This window comes from Vombatus ursinus, unplaced genomic scaffold (assembly GCF_900497805.2).
Source record: "Vombatus ursinus unplaced genomic scaffold, bare-nosed wombat genome assembly UNPS02011916.1, whole genome shotgun sequence".
In the NCBI taxonomy this organism is placed as follows: domain Eukaryota; kingdom Metazoa; phylum Chordata; class Mammalia; order Diprotodontia; family Vombatidae; genus Vombatus; species Vombatus ursinus.
This window is the reverse complement of record NW_020951694.1, coordinates 4144991-4158024: the sequence shown is the minus strand read 5'-3', so window position 1 is coordinate 4158024 and position 13034 is coordinate 4144991. Positions and strand designations below refer to the sequence as shown.

Genomic DNA, 13034 nt, shown 5'->3' with positions numbered 1-13034 from the left:
CACACACACACACACACACACACACACACACACACACACACACACACGGCACTGTGCTAGGCATAAGGGATACCAAGACAAAAATGAAACAGCCCCTTGCCTTCAAGTAGCTTATATTTTGTTGTGTTCTTTAATACATATTTAGTGCCTGCAATATCATTCCTTCCAGAGGAACAGGGAGTTCTTTACCAAAGTTCCAGAGAATCTTTCATAGCCTGGCTTAGGTAAGATTACAAGGATTCTGTAGAGAATGCTTGTTAAAGGAAATTTAAGGTACTGTTGACCATTAAGAAGCGAGAATGATGGACACAATAACTTACAGACATGTTCATCTGATCTTCATCTTTGTATGAGATAAACTTTCTGGAGTTTAGGCCTTCAAAGCCTAGAATATGAACATTTTGGACTCCTACTATAGTCAGGCTTCCTACTTTAAGTGTCTTTGTTACTATCCCTTCCTAAACACTTGAGGAAATGTTTGTAGGTTCAGGCCTTATGAATTCCTTTCTTACTAGTAAGGCATTACTATACTAGCATTTGAGGAAAAAACACCAATTATGTATAGGTAGATAATTATGGGTATTGTTATAAAAATTGGTTGTGTCCAGTTTTGGACTCGGCATTTAGTTCCTTTAGACCTGGATTCATCACCTCCTTTGCCTCCAAACTTTATCTCTATCTCCTAGCCAGGATAATTTTCTACTTACTATCCCAAGAATTGTGTCATTCTTATAATTCTCTACTGTTTCTACCTTAAAAACAAGCTAGATTACCTGTTTACTACCTTTTTTGACTTTGTATATGCCTTGGAAGCTCTTTGAGTCCTACCATCTGCATGAAACTCTTAATACCATCCACTGTGATCTCTCCTTTCTCTGAACTATGTAGTACTTACTTTTTACAATGCCTGATAACTGTTTTGTTTTATTCTCCAGTTTCTTGCATTTTTCTCTTCTCCTGAATAGCAACATTGTAAACTCTTAAGGGACAGGGACTCTGTCTCATATTTTTAAAAAATAAATATTCTACAGTCTAGCACAGTGCCAAAACTTACATACCTGGTTTGGAATACTTCATTTGAGACTAATGTTGTAATAATCACTTTTCATATGTCTTATCTACTTTCCTTAGTACTGCTTATTTCACTACTCTTCTAAGAACCATGTAGTATTTTTTTGGCGGGGGAGGGTGCAGAGGTTGGCAGGAGATGATCTTAGGGTAAGTAAAAATGTGTTTGGTGTTTCAGGAATCAGTGACATTCAAAGATGTGGCCATGGACTTCACCCCAGAGGAATGGGGGCAGCTGGACCCTGCTCAGAGGGATGTCATGCTGGAGAACTATAGGAACCTGGTCTCTTTGTGTAAGGACAGTTCTCCCTTGTGACTCAGAATCTGGCTTTAGGGTATTAGTTGTTTTTATGTATATTTATAGCACCTGAAATGTGTTGTTGAATTTTGACTTGGGTTTAAGGGATCAAAGATTCCTAATTTCCTCTTTGGCTTAGGAAAAAGACATTAATTCTCCCTATCCCTGTATCTGTTTCTGCTAAATTAGAAATGGGCAACATTGTTGTGCCACCCTTGGGAGGGTGTGGTTTCCCCATCTTATATTTCCTTTGCCAGAGAATCTCCACTAAGGTGTCAGTACAGATACTTCTACAGGTGGAAAGTTACCATTTTATAGCAAGGAAAGTGAAATAAATTCCCTGACTAGTCCTCCTCACTCTCCTTGGAAACAGAATTCCAACCACCTTTGTCCATTGTACCTTTCTCTGGGCCTTTTGATATTGCTTTCTCTTCTCTGTTGACCAAGAGGCTGGAACTGAGCCCTGGGATGGTTCTTTGGGCCCGTGACAAATGTCAAAGTCCCATTTCTTTCCCAATGAACAGGGCTTCCAGTTTCCAAACCTGATGGGAGCTCTAATTTTGATCAAGGAGAAAATCAATGGATGATGGAGAGAAGAGTCCCAAGAGGCACCCGTCCAGGTGAGCAAATAAAAATCAGGCAAGTGAGTTAGGGTGTTAAATCAGATGTCTTCCATTAATGTGAGAGTGGCAGCTTTGAATTATTTTGACTTGCTATTCTCTCCTTGCTCCTGTCTTCTCCATCCCCCTTTCACTCCTCCTGGTCTTGATATCTATCCTTTTTTACTTCCATACTTAGAAAAGAGAAGTCTTTATCTGTTTCTTTCCCAGTTTTGTCTGATCTACAGCAACTGACTCTCTTTCTTCATCTTTTCTTTTATTCCCCACCCTACCATCAAGACTGTTGCACAGCTTTGTTGAAGCTGTAATCCTACTTCCTTCTAATAAAGCCTTTTCTAAGTCCTCAACCTCCTTTATTTCTGGTACTTTGATTCTCTTTACTGTCTTTTACACATATAATGCACTTTGTTACTTTTTAATCTTTGTATTTCTTTGATCGCCCACTCTCCTTTTTTTGGAAGATCCTCAGCAGTTTTTATTTATTCAAGTCATATACATAGTTTGTGTAAAGAAAGGGAGAAGAACACTGAGGCAATCTGTGTTGCAGAGGCACTGCAGCACTGAGGCATCTGTGAGAATGTTTCAGTAATTCTGGTTGAGATGATAAGGATTCAGTCTTACAGTGTAAATGGAGAGTAATTGCCTTTTAAAGACACTCTTCCCAAACACTGTGAGACATTACACTCTTGATGGTTCTACCTCATAAAGTACTGTCTTGTTCACTGGCTCCTTTTCTTCCCCATTTCCTCTTCCCTTCCTTCATGCCCCCGTTAATTGTGGGATTCTTCAAAGCTCTACCCTGTCCCTCTGCTCTTCTCTCTACATGTTTAGTCTTATAGAGAGACCTTGTATTCTTTGACTTCAGTAACTGCTCCTTTTGTATAGTTCATACACTCACATAGTAAGAACTTAATAAATGTTGAATTGAATTGAAATCCTTTCTCTGTTGATGATGACCCTAAACGTTTATTATAAGCCCTGACTGATCACTTTACATTACAGTTCTAGATTTCCCCTGCCTATAAGAATTTGTTGCTCACTGATCCCTATTCTTCCTCTCCTCCCTGTGATCAAAATCTCATTTTCTATATATAGTAGTTATAGTCCTATAACCTAGGGTAGAAACTTGTTCTTGACTATTCCTTTTTCTTCCTTCCTTACAGGCAGTGACTGCTTCTTATCAGTTATTCCTTCTGTTCACCCTTTACTTAATACTCCTAGTGCTATACCCCAGACCCAATGATCTTGTACCTGCATTATTGTTGTATTCTGGATAATTTCCCTCACTCTTGACTTTAAAAGGTGGAAATCTTTTACAGTGCTGCCAAGGGATGGGCAGGATTTAAATAAATGGAAAATACATCAGACTGTTTTGAGAATTAAACAGGGACTACTCCAATAATAATAATTATTTAATTCTGATATGGAATCCTGTTTGGTATATGTAGGGGACAATAAATAGTTAAGCTAGACTGAAATTTGCATAATTTGAGGCACATTTGTAAAATTGGTTTTACATATATATATATATATATATATATATATATGAATGGGCAGCAGGATCTTTCAAAGCTAAGCAGAAGAACTTATACTTAATGTAGACAGCTTCTTTGTCATCCATGTGCCAGGTAGATTAAAATAGGGAGAAACCAGAGGTGGAAAAGACCAACTAGAATACAGCAATTTAAATATTGATGGCCTTAGAAGTAGTGAGAATAAAGAAAAAAAGGTAGTTAGCACAGTGGATAGAGTGCCAGGACTGGAGTCAGAAAGATCTGAGTTCAAATGTGATCTCAGCTACTTAGGAGGTACGTGACTCTAGGAAAGTCAATTAACCTCTGGCTGCCCCATTTTCTGCCACTCTAAAATGGGGATGATAATAATAGCACCTACCTCCCGAAGTTGTTGTGAAAATCAGAGATAAAATTCATAAAGCACTTTGCACAGTGTCTGACAAATAGTAGTGCATGATAAATGCTTGTTTCCTTCCTAATGTGAGAGACATTTCTAAGAAATACTTTATGTGTCTTAGTGAAATATTAGCTTTGAGAGCAAAAAGAGGAAAAGGAAAATATTCTGTGTTTTACATCTAGAAAAATGGGATAATAGTGATATTTTTAAGCTGAGATAAAGAAGTTGTGAGGGCTAGCCGTTTTGGAGAGAACGGTGATAAGTTTGATTTTGGATATCTAGAGATCTATAATTTTGTTTAGATTTGCAAGGCTAGTTTTTCAGCTGGTGTTCAGTATAACATCCCAGTTGGAACAATAGTTAAAAAGAAAAACCAACATCAAAAAAAAATCTTAGTGTTGCATGGAACCTTAGAGACTATTTAGTCCAAACCATATATTACCATGAATTTACAATAATTATCATATATCTACTTGAAGATCTCAGAAAGAACCTACTACCTCCCAAGATCTCCCGTTCCTCTCTATCAAAAGATAGAGAATTCTTCATTTAAGGAAGTTAACTAGATTTAACTAGTTAAAATATGTATTTTCCCAATAAAAGATAAATGCTTTGAAATCACAGAATATTTTGTTTTTCTTTTTTGTATCCCTTGCGTCTAGCATGATGCCTTTTATATAATGAATTCTTAATAAATGTTGTTAAACTGAATTGAAATTCCACCACTCTGAGGCCAAAAAGAACACATCTAATCCCTCTTTGATATGATATGATGATAGCTACCATACATCCCTTAATTCTTCTTTCTTCTAGGCTAGGCATTTCCCATTCTTTAAAGCTTGTCTTTCCTAAAAATGTGGTTTCACAAACTGAATACAGCATTGAAGACATGGCCTTATAGAATTAGCCTTTTTAGTTGCCTTGTCACACTATTGACTTTTATTGTATTTGCTGTCACGAGGACGGTTGTAACATAAGGTCCTAGGTCTTTTTCACAGGAACTCTTGTCTAGCTGTACCTTCCCTTATCTTGTACCTGTGAAATTGATTTTATTAACCAAGGTATAAGGCTACATTTGACTACATTTGTCTTTACATATTATTGAAATTGGTTTGCAACATTTTATTAGCCATTTTTGTTCTTTCCTTTCTAATCCAAGCATCATTTTCCTTGTCAGAGAAAATAAGCAAAGGAGTTCTGCTTTCTTTGTTTTCTTTTACTGTTCCAGTCATACTGAGCAACAGTCCTACCTTTCCTTTTTCAACCCAAATACAACTTTAAAAAACCTTTTTTGTTGTACTTTATATTTCTGAGAGGCAGTATATATATTCATGGTGGATGAAAAGTTGGGCTTTAAAGTCTGGAAAATCTGGGCTAGAGTCCTGCCTCTGACACATAGTGGCTGTGTGACCCTGAACTAGTCATAACTTCTCAGTGCCCCACATAGTTCTATAAATTGTGGATTAGTGGTCTGTGTGGTGATGCCTATGCCTCAATGCTGCAATGTGGCTTCTCTACTGGTTGCCTCTGATGTTGTAGTTTCTATGTCCTGCAGATCAGTTGAGGAAAGTGGAAGCTCATTGTCTGAACTGCAGGGACAAACTGAAACTGAACTACTTCTCGATCCAGATGCTGTAAGTAATGAAAGCACACAAGCCTGGGTAGACAGTACAGTACAAAACTGATGGAATAGCCGATGCAAAACTGTGAAGTAAATGGTGATCATTTAAGGTTGTATCTGATTATAGGAAAGGCAAAAGACAGAAAAGTTTCATTCCCCACTACTGGCAGTTGTGATGCTGAAGTAGAAGACTTTTAATGGAATATTCAAGAGAGCCATTTTTTCTAATTGGTTCTCGAACAAATATTAGTGATAAAGGGAGAAGAGTATAATCTGGAAATTATACACACAGTACATCATCAATAGAGTAACAGTACTGAAAGTCTAAAAAAAAAACCCTTCAAAAATAGATTTGAAGGTGAGAAAAATACATGATTAGAAAATTTCACATTATAAATTCTAAATATTTCATAGGACCCGATAGAAGTTTCAGGCTTAAACAACAGTGAGTATACATTAGTCTTCCTTTATACATCTTGGTGTCACTTTTGTGCCAGTCTGATACCATGTTAATTCTTTGCTACAAGCATTTCCAATAATATTGATAGGGGTATAAGGCTTGGCTTGATCACAGTAGGGGAGAAGCTCCTTTCTACTGGGCACAGGCATTGGATTCAAGAGTCTTGTTCTTCTCCCTGGTCAGTGGCTCATGGGACAAGATAGGAGGGGAATTCTTTGCTACTGAGGCACAAGATACAGGTCCTCAGTCATTGCTCTCTTTGATGAAGGCAGGAAGTCTTGCCTGTGAAGATGCAGCTGACAAGAGTCCTAATTCAAACCCTGATCAGTGATTTATGGACCCAAGAGGAAGAGGATTTTTCCTACCACTGAAGCTAGAGGTGCAGTGATCTACTCTTTTCTTTCTCTGTAGAAGACAGAGGTTGGCAGGTGAGGCTGTCTGTCCTGTCCTGTCCATGAAGATATGGCTGCCAGAAAACTTAGTCTCAGCTTTAGTCAGTAGCTCTTAAACTAAATAGAGGTACTGCTGCTTTGGTTGGATTCTTACTGAAAAGGACAATTCTAAGAGTCATTAACAGGAAACCCTGTTAGCTGTGCAGTGACACTTAACCACTACCAGAGGCCGGTGGTGAATATGAACAAGGTCCAGAAGCCAACAGCACAAGCACTGAAACCAGTAGGGAGGAATAGGGAAGGGGAGAGAAGAAAAATAATCCAGGGGGGCAGAAAGAGAGGTCCCACTCAGGGACTTAGGTAATGCCTATTGGATAGAAAAGCTGATCTCTGGACGTTAGCTGAGGGTGGAGACCACCATTCAGTCAAGGGATTGGCAGTGATTGTTTCACTGTCTAGGGGTTTGAGTGGAGTTTTTGTAGAGTTCTACAAGAATGTTACCCTTCCCTGCCACCCCTACCACCCAACAGCACAATGGTAGGGCCTGTCTCCAAGTACATATTAAGAACTTGGCATATCAACAGTGAATGGCCTTACACCAAGAAGCAGAGTAGGAGATGGTCTCTTATTGGATACACAGGGAAAGCCAAAAAGAGTTGTGGTTCAGGAAGCCAACTAGTGACTTTTCACAGCAAATTAAAACTGCATTAGAAGTCAAAGTTATAAATTGGACCCAAGTTACAAAATGGAGTCTAAGAAACAGAGGATCACACAGCAATGCATATTTTCACCACATCAATACTACATTTTTGGGCACTGGTTGCTTCTAAGCCAGCAATCTATCAGCTTCAACACTGTGGCTGTTCCTAACATCTTGGTATTTCAAGGAAATAAACCAGTCATACAGACTGGATGTTGGAAAGTCTAAAACCTTTATTTACAGAAATAGAAACCAAGAATGATATGGTAATGACAGAATATAACCAAATAGGATTTTTTTTACTTTGCTGAAAAGTATGGGTTTGTTGTGTTTCCTTATTCTATTTAGTTAGTTTTAGAATGTGTGCTATGGTTGAACTGAGGATATCCTATGGCTAATTCTAGAGCAAGATCATGAGCATCCAGAGTAATAATAGACTGAAAGGAAAAGTTGGAAAAGTGAATTTCAGTCTTTGATTTCAGAAACATGATGTAATTATCCACAGTGATGCATTATAGTTTAACTTTAAAATATTTTTGTATTTGTTTAGCTATTGAATGTGAAAAAAAAAATCACGTCCAGGTGTTACATGTTAGTATTTCAATAAACAAAAGTAATAAAATGTAATAGAATTCCTTGTTCTTGGTTTACTTTTTTTTTTTTTTAACTGCCTGGACTTAAGATTTCAAGGAACACAGTTTTAAATGTGAAAAACTACTGTTTGTGTAAGAATGAAATGAAAAGAATTCTCGGAGAATCTTATCATTCAGAAATAAAATTTCTTTACATAATTTTAGATAACTCATAAGAACTGGGATTTTCTATGCTCTTCAGATTTCTCTTCCCAAGTCCACAGCTGGGCTGTGTACATTCTCTTATGGCAAGATTTGCTGGAAATGAAAACCTAATTATAGCTTCATATATATCAACAGTATTATTTGATTTTTTTATCTTCTGGAAAAGTTAATTTTTTTTTTTTAAACGAAGACTATAAGTTGTGGAGAAGATGCTGATCTGCTTTGGGAGAAGATTACCAGGAGCTTCTCCACACAGATGAAATTACAAGACTTGTTAAAAAAATTTTTTTTTTCACCAGATTCGGTTTATTCTGAGTTTTAGCATTTTTAATACTTTTTTTTTTTTTACTGGATCATACCTAGCTTTTGTATTAATTCTCTATTACCTTCCTATACTTCTGTCTTCTGTACTTCCTTCTTATCTAAATCTAAGAAGTTTCTTATTAACTTCATTAGGCAAACTACTTCTTTGTCTTCAGAATCTGATTGCTGAGAGCTTCACATTCTTCATAAGTTTATATCCTTTATAGATTTTTTTTTTGACCATGGGATCCTGCTTATTCTTTTTTTGAATCCTTTGAAATTCATTTTCCCATATCTGAAGTGTATGTCTACTGTGCCGTGCTTTCATGTCCTTAATAATAAACTCATGAATTCCCAAAAAGTTCCATCATTTCTTTTTCAGCCATCAATTTTTCCTTGTTGGCCAAAAGTGGGTTCAGACTAGTAGTCCCTTTGTATTTTTCTTTACCTTTCAGAGAAGAATGAAATTATCATTAAAGTAATAAAATACTTTATTAGCTGGTCTTTTATCAGCAGAGGATAAGAATTCCAGCAGATGTGTGGGATAAGTTCCCCATCAGAACTACCTCATGCCTCCCTGCCCAGAATGTGTCCTGTTTTCTAAACTCACCTCTAGTTGGTCTAGTTGGCCCAATGACAATATTGTTTCTCTCCACACTGATTTTTATCCAGGTATTCTCTACCCACTCCTCCCCAGTTTTAGATTTCCTCACATGAATATATCTTATATTATGCTATTCAGCTATCCTTTTTGTCTCTTCTGATCCTCTTTTTAAAAAAAAAATTTGAACTTAAATGAGAACAGAAAAAGGATTGTATCTAAAATTTACAAATCTGTTACATATAGCTTGCTTTGTAAAGTATATAACAAACTCAACATGTAATTTTCAAAGCTGTCCCTCATATATTAATTTTGTTCTCTTCTATTAAAAATAGTGACCTTCTTTTATGTGTTTCTGTGGGACCACCACCTTATTAATAACTTCTTCCTCCCACCTTCCCCACCAGTGGGAGGAAAATCTTGTGATATACAATCAAACAAAACAAATGTCTCATTCTACATCATTAGTCCATCACCTCTCTATCAGGAGATGGGTAGTATGCCTCATATCCTCTGGCATTATGGTTAACCATTTCACTGATCAGACTTCTTTAGTCTTTCTAAGAGCTAATTTTCTTTATAATGTTTTTGTTAGATTTATTCTCCTGATTCTTTTCACTTAACTCTGCATCAGTTCATAGAGGTCTTCCCAGGTTTCTCTGAGACTATCCCTTTTGTCATTTATGATGCAATAATATTCTCTTGTATTCATATAACAATTTGTTCAGCTATTCCATTTTAGAATGTACTTCCTTTGAGGGCAAGGACTACTTTATTGTTTCTGTTTTGGGGGGGGATTTTTACATTTATTAAGTGCTTACCAGGTTCTAAGTGTGGGGCACACAAATAGAAAAATAGACAGTCCTTGATCTCAGAGCTTATATTCTAATGGGTGAGACAACATATATGGAAGGTTTTAGCAGCAAGTCAGATCGAAAGGTCCCATGGTCTTTAGGGTACAGCAACAAAGTAGATGTCAATGCCTCTACAGTTATTTCCACTGATAACATTTTATAAGTTTCTGATGCTGAACCATTCGGAAGTGCCAAGGACTTTGGTGGCAAGAACTTTCTTTACCTACAAGAGCATTTGCCAGGCTGTATCTACATAGAAATTCCTTGCCAGGATTAAATGAGGTAATATTTATAAAGTGCTTAACAGTGCCTGACACATAGTAGGTGCTTAAGGATGACTGAAGGCACTGGGCTGAAAGTGTTGCTATTTGAAGTGTTCTTGGGTTCAATGTCCTGGGCTATCTCTATCAACTGAGAAGTTATTAAGAGTGACCCAGTTACGAGATGCTAACAACTTAGTGGCAGTGGGCTTTTTTGTTCAGTCATTTCAGTAATGCCTGACTCTTTATGATCCTATTTGGGGTTTTCTTGGCAAAGATACTGGAGGTGTTTGCCATTTCCTTCTCATTTGATAGATGAGAAAACTTGATGAGGCATTTTACAGATGAGGCAAACAGGGTTGAGTGACATGCCTAGGATTACCCAGCTAGTAAATGTCTGAGTCGAGATTTGAACTAAGGAAGATGAGTCTTCCTGACTCCAGGCCTGGCCATCTGTGCCACCTAGCTTGCCATATGGCAGTGGGCCTAGCCTACCTCATTCAATCTGTGCCTTTCCCATCTTCATCTACAGCCTTTCTCTTTAGCTAAATTCACTGGGTTACCTTAACTCTTACCTTCTCGGACACAATCTGATCATGTTTAGTGAATCCAGCTCCCTTCCCATCTCTTCTATTCCTTTTCTCACCTCTTATTCCCATCTCCCTAGATTGCAGGGCTGTATTTAAATTGTTAAAGCCTACTCATGGGTTTTATTTTTAGCTTCGTTATCTCATTTTGTTAGTTTCTTTTTTATGACCTTTGTATTTTCACTTTCTTTCAGACTGGGATACTAGGTCTGAGAGCAGAGAGTCAACCTCAGTACAGGAAATTTCTGAAGAGGAATCATCACAAGGGATGATGGTAGGAAGAGTTACAGAGGATGATGTGTGCAACTTGGAAGAATGTGAGGACTGGTTAGAGAGACAACAGGAAAATGAGAGACGTTTGAGGCAAGTGAAAGTTGCCCACAGGAAAAACCTTACTAAGGAGAGAGACTTTGAATGTAATACATACTGGAAAAGTTTTAATCAGAGGTCAGTTATTGTTAATCAAGAGAAAATTCCTACAGGAGAGAAATTGGGTAACTTTGAAAGAAAGACTTTCAAACAAAACTCAAACCTAATGAAAAATAAGAGAATCTACAAGGAGAAAAAACCTTGTAAGTGTAATGAATGTGGAGAATCCTTCAGTTACCATTCAGTGCTTATTCGACATCAAAGAATTCATACTGGAGAGAAACCATATACATGCAATAATTGTGGGAAAGCCTTCAGCCACAAAGCTAACCTCAAAAAACATTTGAAAACTCACACTAGGGCGAGACTGTATACATGCAACGCATGTGGGAAAACCTTTACTGAGAGCTCAGTTTTTTCTGAACATCAGAAAACACATATTGGAGAGAGACCTTACGAATGTAATGAATGTGGGAAGGCTTTCAGTCGGACTTCACACCTTATTCAGCATAAGATGATTCATACCGGAGAGAAGCCCTATCAATGTAATGAATGTGACAAAGCCTTTATTCACTCCTCGGCTCTCATTAAACATCAGAGAACTCATACTGGAGAGAAACCCTATACATGTAATGAATGTGGGAAAGCATTCAGTCACTGCTCATCCCTTACTAAACATCAGAGAGTTCATACTGGGGAGAAACCCTATGAATGTAATGAATGTGGGAAAACCTTTAGTCAGAGTACACACCTTGTTCAACATCAGAGAATTCATACTGGAGAGAAACCCTATGAATGCAATGAATGTGGGAAAACCTTCAGCAGAAGTTCAAACTTTGCCAAACATCAGAGAATTCATAGTGGAAAGAAACCCTATGAATGTAATGAATGTGGCAAAGCCTTCATTCATTCATCAGCCCTTATTCAGCATCAGAAAACGCACACTGGAGAGAAACCATATAGATGTAATGAGTGTGTGAAAACTTTCAAGTGTAGTTCTTCTCTCCTTAGGCATCAGAGACTCCATACAGGGGAGTAGGCCTCAGAAGGTTATAAATGTAGGGAAACCTTAGAATCCTCAGTAGAACTTAAGCTCCTTGGGAGCAGGGACTGTTAGTTTTTGGTCTTTATACCTGCCATCTAACACAGTGCCTGGAACATAGCAGGTGCTTAATAAATGCTTGTGGGTTTGAATTTGTTATTTTGTTGAATATTTTTACAGTCAATGAAAGAGATCCACAAAAGATTATAAGTTTTTTGGGGCTGAACTTTATATACTTGTGACTTTATTTATACAACACATTGTCCAGGCAGTGGATATTTATCACTTAATAAATATTTGTTGATTCACTGATGATGATAACATCAAAAGCTCCTGCTTTCTCAGGAAATGTGTCTTAAAGGAAACCCTCCAAATAAATAGAAAGTTAACAGTCCAATTCAAGCATCATTTACTTTTCAAAGAACAGCTATAGTTGGAACTCAGTCCTTAAATTCTTTTCTTTCCCACCCCCAAATCTGAAGAATCCAGGGAATCTAGAAGCCATGAGAGTGACCATACCAAGTATATAGGAAAAATATTTTTGGAAACAATACTAATGTCTTACATACCATCACCACTACCATCCCTCCACTAACAAATATATGAAGTCCTGGAAACAAATCTGATGGTACCTGAATCCCAGGTCAAATTTTCTGTTATATTCTTGTTTGTTTTCACTTTAGAAAGGCCTGTTTTATTGTGACACTTGTGGATTATCCTCCATAACCTGCATTGCTGTGATTTTTCCTAATTTTGGAGAGGAGAACTAGATCAATACAAGGGAAAGGACCTGGAGAGAGATTAAGGGGTCACTGTTTTGGACCTCTGGCACATTGTGGCAGAAATTCGAAATCAAAGCCCATGTCCAAGGAAATCAGCACAAGAAGACTTTGTCCTAGATGGGAATGAAGTGCTTCCTGTCCTGTATCCTGGTTGCCTCAGTAGCAAAAGGTCCTGGGACAGTACTAGTGTGAAAGTCACCTCAGATTCTTTTGACTTTAGGAAAAAAAAAACAACTCAAATGAGCTGCATGGAAAAGTATGATCAGCATGAGAAGTTGGTTAAGTTTGTCCTCCAACATTATTTCCTTCCTGCGGCCAAAAATTTGCTTTATTTTTAAAAGAAATGCTTATTTTTTGTTTTTGTATCAC

The 13034-nt window shown here is 37.4% G+C and overlaps 1 protein-coding gene across 1 annotated transcript in view; it reads left to right on the top strand.

Moving 5' to 3' along the window:
- Nucleotides 1-12035, top strand: part of LOC114039370 (zinc finger protein 286A-like) — a 16673-nt gene extending 4638 nt beyond the window's left edge. The window contains 6 exon segments of the mRNA XM_027857085.1: nt 1247-1361; nt 1891-1986; nt 5453-5531; nt 6247-6331; nt 6333-6357; nt 10667-12035. Coding sequence (XP_027712886.1) covers nt 1247-1361; nt 1891-1986; nt 5453-5531; nt 6247-6331; nt 6333-6357; nt 10667-11880 — 1614 coding nt within the window. The 3' untranslated portion in view covers nt 11881-12035.
- Nucleotides 12036-13034: the final 999 nt, after the last annotated feature.